This window comes from Culex quinquefasciatus, chromosome 1 (genome assembly GCF_015732765.1).
Source record: "Culex quinquefasciatus strain JHB chromosome 1, VPISU_Cqui_1.0_pri_paternal, whole genome shotgun sequence".
In the NCBI taxonomy this organism is placed as follows: domain Eukaryota; kingdom Metazoa; phylum Arthropoda; class Insecta; order Diptera; family Culicidae; genus Culex; species Culex quinquefasciatus.
In genome coordinates, this window is record NC_051861.1 from 51,719,716 (window position 1) to 51,734,823 (window position 15,108).

The following is a 15,108-nucleotide window of genomic DNA, read 5'->3' on the forward strand; positions in this document are numbered from 1 at the left end:
TGCTGGTTTGCGCTCTCCAGTCTGCTTCGAGCTGCTGACGATGATCTCGGCGAAGCCTCGTCAGGCTTACCGAGTCGCGCACAGGTGTGCTTCTGGACGGGTGCGGATGGACCGACGGAGCCTAGCCAGGCTACCGACTGGCCGGGGAGAACTCCGTTCCCCGACGATAGCGGTTCTACAGCTTAAAACTGTTGGGTCCTACACGTGGGTTTCGCACAATGGGGGAGGGTTAGGTTGGGTTTGCTACTGGGGTTCGGGTTTGAGGTTAGCGAGCTTCGCCTACCTGATTCTACGCAATTCTGCACGTTGCTCCAAATCACTTTTCCACTCGCGAGGATAAACTATCCGTGGTCGACTTTTATTTGGCTTTGGTAACCGGACGAACTTCTTCGACCGAGTTACTTATATTCTGGAACTTTGATGGGTGTTGTTGGTTCCGAGGTTCAAGTGGAAAAGATCGCTGCAGTGGACATGACCCAGTAGCTAACCTCCCCCCACGATCATCCAGGTTCATCGTGACCCTTTTTTTATTCATTCCATCGTTAGTCGCACGGCAGTACACATAATTGGTGAGGAGTGTTTAACAAATTGTGTTATGTGTATTCAAAATGACCGTTGCTAATCCTACTGTGGAGTTATTTCAAACTAGTGCTCCTACACAGGTTCCTTCTACTAGTCATTGATTAATGGACGAACGAATAACATTCAATGACTAGCCTAACATGTAATATGCAAAACATATAGAAAATACTGCTAAAAAAAACATCGAAACTATAGAAACGAATATTATGGCACGGGTCACCATAGTGAGTTCACTCCGAAGAGTACTATGACCGTTTGCTCTCACTCTCTATCTCTTGTTGCTCTTAGTGAGTAGTAGGGTAAAATGCCACAACGGTAACACAACCTGCTCGAAGCCTTAATAAAACCTTTGTTAAAACCTTGTTAGGAGTTAGAGAAAAATGACATTTAATGCGTCTTCATGCGTCTTATGACAATCAGATTTGATTCTGGCAAAAAATAAGTCTTCATCTTGCCAAATGAAATAATGGATTTGGTTGTCAAAAATGGCGATGATGAAAGAAATATAAAATAATTTCATATCCAATCAGAGCACCCGTTTAGAGCCATATTTATGCACCGCGATAAATGCTCTTTTAAGAGCTTATGATTCTTAGTGAGCTTTTTACATGCCTAATGGCACTTGACAGCTACAACACTCTTGGTTATAACGAAGCATGTGATAAAATCGTTTGGCATGCCATCTGGTATTCAAGCCTCTATTAAAACTTACATGAACCTTATTGACAGCCAGTCGGCTTTTATTTTCACCAGGTATTATGTCCAAGGCATAAAATCTTGTTAGAATTTATTATTTAGCTCTTGCTTGTTGGTTGCGGTGAATGCCCAAATAAAACTATTGAGGAATCAAGATGCTACAAAAAAAGCAAAGCAATCCACTTTAACGACCCCCGGGTCTTTTGTGGTCTCTATTGCAAGTTTCTGCTCATTTCTATGCGTCCGATGGTTATGTGTGGTGAGTCACCCAAAACCTCTTTTACGCAAATGGACCGACGATTTACTTCCCCATCCGATAGAAGGCCAGGAGGATAAGGCGGGAATCAAACTCGCGCCCTACAGCAACTTAGGGATCGGCAGCCGATGCCGCTAACCACCGCGCCACGAGGCCCCTACAATAAAACCATAATAAAACTTGGTGGTGGCTAGCTGGTTTAAAAATGTTACTTGGGTACGCCTTCATTTCAACCACAACCAAAATTCTGAGGGTTTCTTGCTAGATCTGTTTGCTGGGAGAAAAAAAAAACTCTAAAAAGTAAACCTATCACATCACCTGAACTGAAGCATTGTAACCAATGGTTAGGTTAGCTTCAAGAGTGGTGAGACTGTTGTTCCGCGACGCGTAAATTAGCATGCCGAAAGGGAACCCTGTGAAAGCTGGAGAGCGGAACATCCCCACTCGAGTAGCTGTCCAACGCCAATGGACGCTACCAACGCTGCACGCTGTAGTAGTTGCGCTAGTCACCACCAGAAAGCGCCACGAGAAGGACAATGGATTCGCTAGGGCGAAATAGGATGATAATGGGGCGAAATGGGAAGGATGGATGAGGTTGAGGAACGCTGGAGAATCTGCGCCATTGGATCGGTCACTTGCCTGGTAATTTAAGAAGTGGACGGTTGAACCAGCTACGTTCGCCGTCAAGTGAGAGTGAAGTGGAACCGGCGCGGAAGACCGGAAGAAAAGGGTCCGTCGATCGGAAGATCCGGACGAGCTGCAGGAGAACCTGCGCAGAAACTGGACAACCAGGTAGAGGACGATCCCAAAACAACAAATCCCCGAAACAGCCAACCCATCTTCTTTCCGCCATCTTCTAACGCTGCCCCATTGTGCCCTACAGACCCCTCGGTGTGTACGCTTCGCGTACCTATCGGCAGCCCAACCCTGGGTGCCGGAAGCCCGTGTGACCCACACGACACCTGCAGTGTCCCCTACGGCGATCGTCACGCCAGACGATCGCAACTCTACACCGTTCCGGTGTGGGAACTGCCGGTCGCGACGCCACTATTTTGTTCCGAGGAACATCCCTGTCGCGACCATAACCGCCACCGAATCTGCCCACCGTTACAAACCATCGACGCCGGAAACCAGGCAATCCGGTGGACTTGTCCACCGAAGTCCTGGGTCCGTCAACAAACCCAGGAGCGTCGAGGCAGAAGGCGAGGAGAGGGTCCGAGTACGTGCTGAAGCAGCTGACCGTCAAGCAGAGCAGAAGAAGGCGTTCCGCTCCGGTGGAGTGTGTCCCGGATGCGTGGAGGCGACAACGACGGCGAGTAGCAGAAGCCGGCGAGAACGAGCAGCGGCAGCAGTGACAGTTCCGGAAAGGGGCCCCAAGGAAGAAGGAAGAAGAGGACGTGTGAGGTAGGACTAAATTAAGGAAGTGGGAAGGACAAGGAAGTGCAGCTTGAGTCTGCCAAATAAAACTATCGCGCGAGTACCGCAATAAAGTGGGTGTTTTGTTCAACGGTATTAGCAGGTGTTTCCCTTTTGTGCCGAATTCGGATTAACAGGCCGACCCTGAGGTGTTTTAATAAGGGAGGTCTCATCATTGCTGGGGTTAGCCAGCCATATGTTATACTTGGCGCCCAACTAGAAATAGTTTAACTAATTCGTGCATGGGAATATCTGTGAATTATGAGCATGATGCCCACTTCTCTGGGAAAACGCCCATTATTCAAGTTCAGGACTTGACCAAACATCAAAATACAAACAGAAGAACAACTAATACTTGGATATTTAGGTCCTTTGGAGGGGTCTTGGATGTCTATGTGAGGAGGAACGACCACCAGACATTGACATAGTAATTGGTCGAAGATTTCATTGATAAATTTGCAAATTCCAGAATGGCTTTCGTATCAGTGGAGTGTGGTTTCCTTCGTATGTGTTGAATGAAAAGACCAGGCAAAACAAATCGTTTATTTTCCCTACAGTCTGTGCGAGTTCACAAGCTTAGCCCTAGTAATTATACAATTTCAGATCAGCTCATTTAGGTATCGATCGTGAACAAATTCTAGGTTTTCAAATTATTTTCGACGTGCAAAACCGTTATACTAGGTAGTTCTTTACAATTTTTCTCCAATTTTTAAAGAAATTCCATTCCAAATCTGGACTTGTGTTCCGGTGGGATGATGAAAACATGACCGCTTTGGGTAGTGAACTCCACAGTATTTTGTAGTCCATTTCGCTGAATTTTGCGAGGATAAATGACATCTAAAAAGAAAAGAAAAGTATTTGATTCAATAAACAGTGTTTTGTATACGAAATGGTTTAGTGTTGTGAATGTTTTAGATCTTGTGATCAAATTTATTGAAAGAGTTTTAATTTGAGTGTTTGAGTGATGAGTGATATTTGAATGAAAGAATGATGAATGAATGATGTACTAGAATGGTGAACTGTTTCACCAATTTTCCAACCCAATTACCCCTTGAGAGAATCAGAAAAAGAGCAAATCATCAAAAGAATATGAAACTGGAAAAATGAGAGATAAATCTGAAACAAGAGTTGATAATTGAAGTAAATTGCGAGAGCTTTCAATCAAAGAGAGCGTTTAGGGAGAAAGTTTATGTTGTAGTGAGAGTCGCTACGAGTATGTGTGAGTTAGTGGTAGGTTTCTGCATGACAAATGAAAGTTTGTTGTGTATGAGACTTGTTTTTAACCCAAGAACAAAATTTTAGAAAATCTGTTTTCTTTTTATTAAGATTTCCTAGACTTTTCTAGTACCTGTTCAAATTTGGAGTTAATGTTGTGAAGAGAGAGGAGTTTATGTTGGTCGAGTTGGACATGTGTTTCTCTTGGTGAGAAAAAAAAGGTTGATACTCGGAGAGGCAGAGTATTGCGGTACTAGTTCACCTAAGTTAGTCCTCAAACAAGATTTTTAGATCGTTTTGGGTCTTTTGTGTGTGTAGTTAACTACTCTGAGAATCGATGAAGTTAAAAATTCATCATTCGTCGAATTTTCAGATGTAGTGGACATGCAAACACAGAGACACCATTGATCGTAATGTGGTACTAGTCTAGGAAGACGATTAAGATCGTTTGTGTTTGTGAAGTTTGTGAAGTGTGTGTAGATGTAAATCTTACCTGTGTGTGAGATGTTTTGAGGACGATGTTCCTTTGTTAGGGTGGTGCGTTGTTACGGCCAATTTACCCTGAAAGAAGAGATGGAATTAGTTGAGCTGCTTTTGGTTAGATCGAGCAGTACAGTTTGGCAAATAGTTACCTTCTGTTAAATGTTCTTTAAGAAGTACTATTTCGTCCATTCAAGTACGCCAATGCTCATCCCTGGCCAAAGTAGTTGTGACTAAGTTCCAGTCCTTCGTAATATGCCACGTAGTTTGGTGAACCTGCAGGAGAAATATTTGTTAGTGTCGTAGGACATAGTTACAGCTGTTATGCTGAAGTTGGATCCAGAAAGTAGAAGTTTTGAGCCTGCTCACACAACATCTGACGAGATGGTGAGACAGAGTTCGGTAATGTTACGGTAGATACAACAGCGTGCATGATCGTAAACAATCTGTTTGATCATGTATTGCGTTTAAGTTGGTCTAGCCTGTAAAATGTGGGAGTAGTTGTGCCTCGAGTTAGGGCAACTTTTAGAGCAGTTTGGCTCGATGTTATTTGGTGGATTTTGGTTCAAGAGAGTCGTATCTGTAAACATCTCTTCTAGATACACTTACACTGTTCCAATTATCGCTAATACCAAAGAAAAATGCGTTGGAGAAAGGTAGTGTACACCTAATTACCTGTAGTTGTGAAGAGTTTGTACAAACCTTGTAAAAAAAAGTTGAATTGAATGTTAATTTATTTGAATTTTAGTTTGTTGCATAATAATTTATTGATTTGTACTGTTTTGTCCAAAAATTTAGTCAATTTTCTACCTTCCACCATAAATAGTGAATGAAAGCATAAAAGTATAAATAGAAATCACAGAACCCACATAATTTGCCTTCAGCATAATGACTTGGAATACATAGAAAGTATCTGAATATCATGTGTCTCGGGAAAGTAACCAAAATCATGAAACATAATAATCAATAACAATCACAACATAATTAAAGCACCTATAAAATCCAATCATCAATTTTCACTATTAGGTTTGAGGTTATGATTTTTTTTTTCACTGTATTTGATGAACTACTTGATAAAAAGGAATGAGATTCATTCACCAGCGAGTACTTGACCAGCATGTTGGTACCTCATGATTTGGAGAGTACTTGCTTCGCAATTTCTCAACTTTTTTACCAAATATTCCATCGATACTTACCATACCATTTATTCATGCCTCATTTCCACATATAAACACGTCTTTGACAGAGTGTGACAGATTCATTTGACAGTTCGTAAGTTTCCCGAACAGTGATAACACATACAGTTAAACAGTTTATATCAATTTATCGGAAAAGGCAGTACTAGATCGAGGTTTGATAAGATCTTGCGTACAATGTTGCATGAAAGTGCTGATGCACAAATTAAATTTTCGGTTAATATATGGAAATTTTTGGCAAATTTTGTTAGTATTATGCCGATTGGCATGTACATATTTTTATTTTTGTAATTATTTATTGTTTTAATTTGTACTTTGTTGTTGTCTTAAAATTTGCATGAAGATTACAAACATTTTTTGCACACAATCGTGAGAGCCATACACACACTGATACGAATGGTAATGATAACGAAGTAGAGTGGAAAAGGAGATCTTCGACACTAGCGCGTGTTGATGTATATCAACCGTCACTTGGTGTGACTCGGTACGATTGTAAAAGAATTTATTGTGTAAATAATTATTCTGGAATTTGATTTTCTGAATTTTGTAAATATTTTGCATGCTGTAAAAATGTAGAAATTGCATGCTTGTTTGAATTTTAATTTGTAAATATTTATTCTGTTTGACTTGTACATATATTTTTGTAATTTAAATGTTGTCAATGTCGGTTAATGTATCAGGATTGAAGTTCGCTGGAGACCGGAGTTGAAATATACGTTGATGGTCAGTAACAGGTTACGGCCTTGAAACTGAGAGGAGTCGACTTAGGTTGACGATGATAACTTATGACCCCGACCCATAGTCCCTGATATAAGTGTTGTCAACTTGTGTATTCAGACTTGACTTAGTACTGAGGTCTAAATATTCAACTATTTCCGGTTACTTTGAGTTAAAACACAGATGTGCAGTCATTTTTTGTTCTTGTTTCGTGGTTCAGAGGTAAGCTAGTGTTCGCAGTTTACAGTGAATAATATAAAATGAATATTCGTTCTAGTGTTTTCCAAAAAAAAATATTAGTTCTAATATTTTTTTTTTACCCGAGCGAGGGGAGAGTGTAACCAATGGTTAGGTTAGCTTCAAGAGTGGTGAGACTGTTGTTCCGCGACGCGTAAATTAGCATGCCGAAAGGGAACCCTGTGAAAGCTGGAGAGCGGAACATCCCCACTCGAGTAGCTGTCCAACGCCAATGGACGCTACCAACGCTGCACGCTGTAGTAGTTGCGCTAGTCACCACCAGAAAGCGCCACGAGAAGGACAATGGATTCGCTAGGGCGAAATAGGATGATAATGGGGCGAAATGGGAAGGATGGATGAGGTTGAGGAACGCTGGAGAATCTGCGCCATTGGATCGGTCACTTGCCTGGTAATTTAAGAAGTGGACGGTTGAACCAGCTACGTTCGCCGTCAAGTGAGAGTGAAGTGGAACCGGCGCGGAAGACCGGAAGAAAAGGGTCCGTCGATCGGAAGATCCGGACGAGCTGCAGGAGAACCTGCGCAGAAACTGGACAACCAGGTAGAGGACGATCCCAAAACAACAAATCCCCGAAACAGCCAACCCATCTTCTTTCCGCCATCTTCTAACGCTGCCCCATTGTGCCCTACAGACCCCTCGGTGTGTACGCTTCGCGTACCTATCGGCAGCCCAACCCTGGGTGCCGGAAGCCCGTGTGACCCACACGACACCTGCAGTGTCCCCTACGGCGATCGTCACGCCAGACGATCGCAACTCTACACCGTTCCGGTGTGGGAACTGCCGGTCGCGACGCCACCATTTTGTTCCGAGGAACATCCCTGTCGCGACCATAACCGCCACCGAATCTGCCCACCGTTACAAACCATCGACGCCGGAAACCAGGCAATCCGGTGGACTTGTCCACCGAAGTCCTGGGTCCGTCAACAAACCCAGGAGCGTCGAGGCAGAAGGCGAGGAGAGGGTCCGAGTACGTGCTGAAGCAGCTGACCGTCAAGCAGAGCAGAAGAAGGCGTTCCGCTCCGGTGGAGTGTGTCCCGGATGCGTGGAGGCGACAACGACGGCGAGTAGCAGAAGCCGGCGAGAACGAGCAGCGGCAGCAGTGACAGTTCCGGAAAGGGGCCCCAAGGAAGAAGGAAGAAGAGGACGTGTGAGGTAGGACTAAATTAAGGAAGTGGGAAGGACAAGGAAGTGCAGCTTGAGTCTGCCAAATAAAACTATCGCGCGAGTACCGCAATAAAGTGGGTGTTTTGTTCAACGGTATTAGCAGGTGTTTCCCTTTTGTGCCGAATTCGGATTAACAGGCCGACCCTGAGGTGTTTTAATAAGGGAGGTCTCATCATTGCTGGGGTTAGCCAGCCATATGTTATAGCATCTTTTACTTTTCCGTTTTGCTTCGTTGAATTGGCCATGTAAGGTTTAATGCTTTCTGGATAGCGTAAATTTTTAGTTAAAATGCTGCACTAAGTGAAGAAACATACTTATCTTTGAATCTTTTCTGCTTTTATTATAAGGAGTAAAAAGTAATAAATATTATTAAATAACAACAAAACGCATTAATACTGAATCAGTTCTAAAAATCATGGACGATCGTTCATGCAATCGAAAACCTAGAGTGGTTCTCAATCTATTAAACGATTTTGGGAGCATCTTTTGTCCGTGCAGAAATAGACAACCACACAAACCTGAAAAAAACAACTTGCATGAAAAACAATTCCTAAGGAAAGAATAGTAGGAGTTATTGGTGGTTGAGAACTCTCGAAAGAGTATCCGCGGCGCCTACACGGCTGCTTGCTAGTCTATACCCGGAACGAAGCACGGTTGTGGTAGCCCCAATGGTAATTGCATTCCAGAACCCGGGAGTTTATGGAGCAAATCGGCCGGCTGCATCTCAAAACCTTGCACACTTTTCCGAGAGCTTTAACCCCAAAGTGCGGCTTGCAGCACCCCGAGCCTGGGTAGACTGCTCTCTGGTAGCCTGTTTCTGGTTTCCACCAAATCACCTATATGCCCTCGGGACCATCCATAAACCACGTGGACACTTTTTTGGGAATCTGTTACCCCCCCCCCCCCCATCGTGGACAATTGTCCATACAAAAAAAAACTTTTTGTATGGATCGTGGACAATCGCCATAACCCCCTTAAGTGTCCACGTGGTTTATGGATGGTCCCCTCACCGAAACGTATCCACTGTGTAGCAGCAGAGCATTACGGCTACTACCTCCCCCTCGTCCTGACCGTCACACCCACTCGAAAAACGTGCTCCTTTCGAGTCCTAAATAATACCAAACCGGAAGTGGAGGGTTGTTTTATTTGGCCCTCGATTCCCTATTTGAGGGTGGGTTCTCGCTGAAAGGGGCTGAAATGCAGGCCAACATTGAACATTCGGACCAAGATTTATGTTTCACTGCTTTTCGGTGCAGGCAAGGTACAGCCTAACTCTTTTGAACATATTTTTGCCGATGCGTTTGTTTGCTGAATACTACCACATTGACTGAACCATTTTCTACAATTGTAGATTTGCATCTTCTACGTCGAGATTAGACTTTATGTTAAGGAACGTCAGTTGGGCTTTTTTCTGCTACATAATGTTCGAAAACTAGAATTACCTTGTGGTCAATTTTAGTTGAGATAGATTGAAAACACACTCTCTTGACCTCAAGCAACCTGTTAACACGTATAACTTGTATACTAAAGCATATTTTTGCAATCTCAAAGCATCTCAACCATGAGTTAGAGTAAGTTACAAATGTTTAATAGTTTCCGCGAAATCGGCAATTAGCCAACAAGTTTCAATAACCAGAGAGTTCCCACTGGAACTGGTAAAAGACCATCGTACGAGATTTCAAGTTGAAACTCGGAACGTCTTTTGCGGTTGCTGGAATGAAGTTTCGCTCAAATTTGTTCAACGTTATTAAATTAGACTTCCGGCTGGATTGGTTCCGCCAGCGCCAACGACGATGACGACGAGGATGATGTTTGTTTTCAGCGTCATTTCTGCTCAATTCGACTGTTGCCAACGCCATGGTGGAAACCACTGTATGATGTATGGGATTACGCTTGCGGTGTCGTGGTGAGTTTTATGCGCCAGCAAACCCAACCCTGCATTCTGTGAAGCTCAACGGTCCGTAATGGAACTTTGTCGTTACTTTTGGCGGTATTCCTTGCCATTGGAATTATGCGTGTATTAAAAGATAAGATGTTTAAATTCTTTACCGTCCATATACCGTAGGATAGGTATTTTAAATACCTTTCTGATGGTACATAGACTTTGAAGATTCAAGAACCATGTTGTAAACAACTATGGTGAGATTCATCCAACTTTTGAGGTAAGGATGTTCGTAATTTTCATAATAAAATGTTCCGAAATTATGTTTTTGTAACTCATAAGTAAGGTGTTTCAAAAGAGTGTTTAATTAAATGCAATTATTCAATAGTAGTTTATGCAACAAGTTGCAAAAAGAGGGTTTTTTTCAGCACGAGTCGTACATTTATCCAACGAGGTTCACCGAGTTGGATAAATACGAAGAGTGCTGAAAAAATCAAGTTTTGCAACGAGTTCCATACAACATTTTTTGCAATTCAAAAAAACACACACTGAGTGAAATTTTATGTAAAATTTTAATGTATTTTGTCAATAAATCGTTTAAATCATAAAAATGTTGAAAAGTGTTACTTTTCGAAACAAGTGCTGAAAAGTTCAACTTTTCAGCACCCATTTGAGTGCTGAAAAGTAGAACTTTTCAGCATTTATTTTGAAAAGTGTTGCTATTCGATTCTGTTATTTTTGGTACAGAAAAGTAGGCTATTTCGTCGTTCAAGAATGACAGGAAAAGTAAGTAGTTTCACGACGGAATTGCAAAAAAGTTATTTTTGAAAAAAGCTAATCATGATATAATCCATCCTTCTTCCAACAATCACAATGGGGAACAGCTACATCGGTGAAAATCCATCTAAATACTTAGTGGCGAGATAGCTGAGTAGGTAGGGGCGCGGACTTAGTAATCTGAATATGGCTCTCGCCGGATTGTTGTTATTTTTGAGATGAGCAGACCTGATATTTTTTCTTCAGTACATGTTTTTTGTGCACACGTTTTCTCATACAATATTACATGCTTTTGCTCACAAAGGTGATGTGCATACTTTTGCTTACGATTTTACACAACAAATTTTAAGTTTGTAAGTTTGAATAATTTGTTTAAAGATTTTTTTTTTGTTTGTGCAAATCATTTTATTTATTGATTTTTTTTTCAAAGCAAGTATAGACATTTCGGAAAGTTTTGTCATAGTGAGAGTAATATTTTAATGTAATAAATACGAACACAGGCACATTTTGTATAGCTCTAAATTTAAACGCGTTTTTCAGAATTTAGTTAATCCCCCTCACCACATTTACTCTTTCCATCTCACCTGAAAATTTTAATCCAGTCTTACACTATAGTGGATGGCTTCATACTTGGAAGTTGTTTTTCTAGCTCCCTGACTGTGAAAGTTGCTTTTCACGCGTGTTGTTGTTACATATTAGCTTTTCGTGCGCGTGTTTGTCGTCACTCGTTCTGGCTGAAACGTGCAGGTAATCTTCTTTGCTATCGTTGTTTTTGTATCATTTGTGAAGAGCCTTACCTTGCCAGATCAGGAAAATATGATGTATTCAATGGAATTCAATAGGTACAAACGAGAGTTCAATTATTTGTCATTTGGTTTGTTTTGAATGTTTTTAAAGAAGTTACATTATAAATTTGCAAAAAAAAAATTGCATGTAAACTAGGTATGTAACGCATTATATCAATTTTTTGTTAATGTTAAAATAATTTAAATAAACTCTACAAATACATAAATATATAAACTTGGAAAATTTACTATCGCTAAGCCATGGTACGACCTTCATTTTATTTTAAATAAACATTAAAAGTTTCAATCATTTTGATCCTAAAAACTGACTTAATCTACCTATGTGGTTGGAGCCTTCTCCACTCATTACCAACAGTGTCTGTACACAAATTTCATCTATTTTTTAGATCCGAAATAAAAAAGTACACAAATATCACTTAAGTGCACAAATATCACTTAAGTATTGTATCTCGAGACAGGGTTGCCAGATCTTCAACGGTTTGGACTCATTGAAAAGGTTATTTGATAACCTAACCAACGATAGGTCGGATGATGGATCCGGACATTGTTTACATACAACACATTTTTATACATAACTTTTGAACTACTTATCGAAACTTCAATCTGTATAAAACTAAATCAATGGGACCCTAAACCAAGTCAAATGCAACAGGTTTGGGTCAAATCGGTTCAGCCAGTTCCGAGAAACATGAGCTACACATACACACACCCATACACACAGACACTTGCTCAGTTTTCGATTCTGAGTCGATATGTATGCATGAAGGTGGGTCTACGACGTTTTTATACAAAGTTCATTTTTAGAGCAAGATTATAGCCTTGCCTCAGTGAGGAAGGCAAAACTTTATTCTGTATTCTTATGTCCAGGAAATGCTTTCCCCAGAATCAATATTGAATTTCCGAGTCCCACTCTCCACTCTCAGCTGCTTCCGATTACATGCAATCGACTGAACGGTCGGTCGCCTCAAGAATGGGAGAAGTGATAAAAGATGCTTGAATTTTATATGTGTATCTGTGGATGATTGTGGGTGTGATTGGGTGAAAGTTATTCAACAGAGGGCTGCAAAAAAGTGACCATAAAAACTGTCGGATAAAAAATGAAGTTTTTCAAAGCTTCTCACCTTTCCGGATACTTTCCGGAACACTTTTGTTTGGGCAAAAAATGTGATTTGGAAATATTAGCAATCTAATTCAATCTCTTTTTACAGCAAAACATCGATTTGAACGGAAAATAAGAAGGATGGTCATTTTTTAGATGTTTAGCTGTGATGCTCGACTCGACTTTCCTCACCAAGTTTCAAATGATTGGATTGCTCTTACCTCGTTCATGTTATAAAATATTTGTTCAGAAATAAGGGATTGACATAATAAATAACTTCGAAGTAAAAAAAACTTCCTTTTTAATCTTTGGGGATTATTTAAAGCATATTATATTTCATAAGACGAAATGATGATAGGCATGAGTGTTTTATCGTTGGTTGAATTACTAATTGGGAAAGTTGTGTCATAAAAAAAACTTTACCGCATGATATAAAAATAACACCCCCGCCCATCCCACTCCGTCTCATGCGAAACTAACCCATCATTTTCCAAAGTTGGTTTTCGTGGATATATATAAAAAATAACTTCATATTTCAGTGAACCGATCCATGTAACCCATTACCATTTCATTACCATTTCATGGACGGTACATCGAGTGTTCAACTCCTTGTTACAATTTAACTAGCTGTTCCGTTTTCTTTCTGGATTCAATTTACTTTTTTAAAAGGAAATAGTACATCATCACAATCTGGACATTTTCTGGACAACTTGGAGATTCTGCTTTCAACTGTTTAACATAATTTGAATGTAATGTAATGTAATGTAATAAAATGTAATGTAATGTAATGTAATGTAATGTAATGTAATGTAATGTAATGTAATGTAATGTAATGTAATGTAATGTAATGTAATGTAATGTAATGTAATGTAATGTAATGTAATGTAATGTAATGTTATGTAATGTAATGTAATGTAATGTAATGTAATGTAATGTAATGTAATGTAATGTAATGTAATGTAATCTAATGTAATCTAATGTAATCTAATGTAATCTAATGTAATCTAATGTAAGCTACCACGTGATTATAAAATTTGCACCATATTGCACAGTTATTTTTGTTATTTGGAGATTTGGAATACAGCTAGGGTACGATAGTCATCAATGAGACACTTTTGGTTTTTAACTTTCAATGATTTTTCTAATTTTTTCATCAGCATGTTTTAATGAGCTTTTCGTTGCATTTTCTTTCTTTTACTGTGTTCTAACATTGACCAAAATATGAGATCGATCCGACATCTACAGCCAGAGTTATTCAACTGTCTCATTGTAGACGCACTTGGCAGGAACAATGAGACAGCTGGGGAACAATGAGACACTCTACGAAAATCAATACTTTTCTAGTAAAACATCATGTTTTTGTATTGTTCCATAGCAGGTGATTGCCTTGATCATTTTAGAGCAATTTTGCCAACATGAAACTTTAATTAACAAAAGTTATACTAAAACATATTTAAATTTTGTAAAATGCATATATTTATACCAAATAACTTTGTATGTTTGGTTAAATAAAGTTAAAACTCTATAAATATGCCAAAAATCACTTTCACTTCATGTTTTGAAAGATTTACATGGATTTTGAAATGTTTAATGAAGAAAAATCGAAGTGTCTCATTGTTACCCATGGGCTAAAATAAGTGGGGAACAATGAGACAGCCCTGGAATCTGGGTATATTCTACATTTTGGTCAAACCTAATGAAAGGACATTGTAGCCCAACTCAATCCCTTTGGAACGCCGAAAGAAATTTGAAGAAATATTAGTTTTGGTGTAAATGGCAGCCAACGAGCGAAAAAGTATTTTTTGTCCATAATTTACTTTTACACCCCAGAATCAAACATTTATGAATAACTTTTCAAGGGATCGTCCATAACCAAAGCCACTTTTATAGCAGACGTGTATCCAGTAGACACACCTTTCCCCCAAATATGAGCCTGATTGGTTGAAACTACGTCTTGTGAGAGCCATTTTATCATTGTTCCCCGTGTCTCATTGATGACTACTCTACCCTAATTAGTATCAGGATCACCATAAATGATAATTGTATGGTTCAAAAAGTAATAAAAAGTCATTTTTAAAGGCGATGCTAGTCAACGTGGTAGCTGTTTGACATGTGGCGTCGCCGTGTTCATCAAGCATTCATAGCATGCTAAGGAAAATTGGATGCTTTTCTGGGGAAAACCATTGGTTCCGAAAACCCCGGATGTATTGCCGTTGAGCCCGATGAGGGCTGCACGAATCGACCTGGTCGCTTCGGGAAAGTTGTTCTCCAGACGATTCCGCTCATTTCTGCCATCCTAGAAGTTTCTACATGTTTTCCCTAGGCCTGTTGAACTCGCTTGAGACAAGCCAGTTTTCAACCAAATGAGCTGCAAGGGGGACTACACCAGAACTTGATCTGAGAACATTTCAAAAACCGTACCCACCCTATTGTAGGACTTAAAAAAACCCCTAGATATCAAGAGTTTTTTTCAAAGGGTCTAAGCTATTGTGTTTCATATCCCAAGTAACATTTTTTCCAGGAGTTCTACAAGAGCTCTTCAAGATAGCTACAGCATAGCAGTTTG

General features: G+C 40.2%; 1 protein-coding gene and 1 long non-coding RNA gene across 6 annotated transcripts in view; one reads left to right on the forward strand and one right to left on the reverse strand.

The window, feature by feature from the left end:
- LOC119765461 overlaps window positions 1-15,108 on the forward strand; it is a 370,431-nt gene that overhangs the window by 221,937 nt on the left and 133,386 nt on the right. Inside the window, exon 4 of one of the 5 annotated variants that reach the window (XM_038249339.1) lies at window positions 12,652-12,693. The exons of the other annotated variants lie outside the window; for them this stretch is intronic. Coding sequence (XP_038105267.1) covers window positions 12,652-12,678 — 27 coding nt within the window. The 3' untranslated portion in view covers window positions 12,679-12,693. Of the gene's footprint in view, window positions 1-12,651; window positions 12,694-15,108 lie in introns of those variants that run through there. 5 annotated transcript variants of the gene reach the window in all.
- On the reverse strand, window positions 3,601-6,023 carry LOC119765462. Its single transcript, XR_005276749.1, has 4 exons — window positions 5,842-6,023; window positions 4,798-4,921; window positions 4,659-4,726; window positions 3,601-3,787 (listed from the first exon to the last, which is right to left on the reverse strand). It is a non-coding gene; the product is annotated as an uncharacterized LOC119765462 (long non-coding RNA).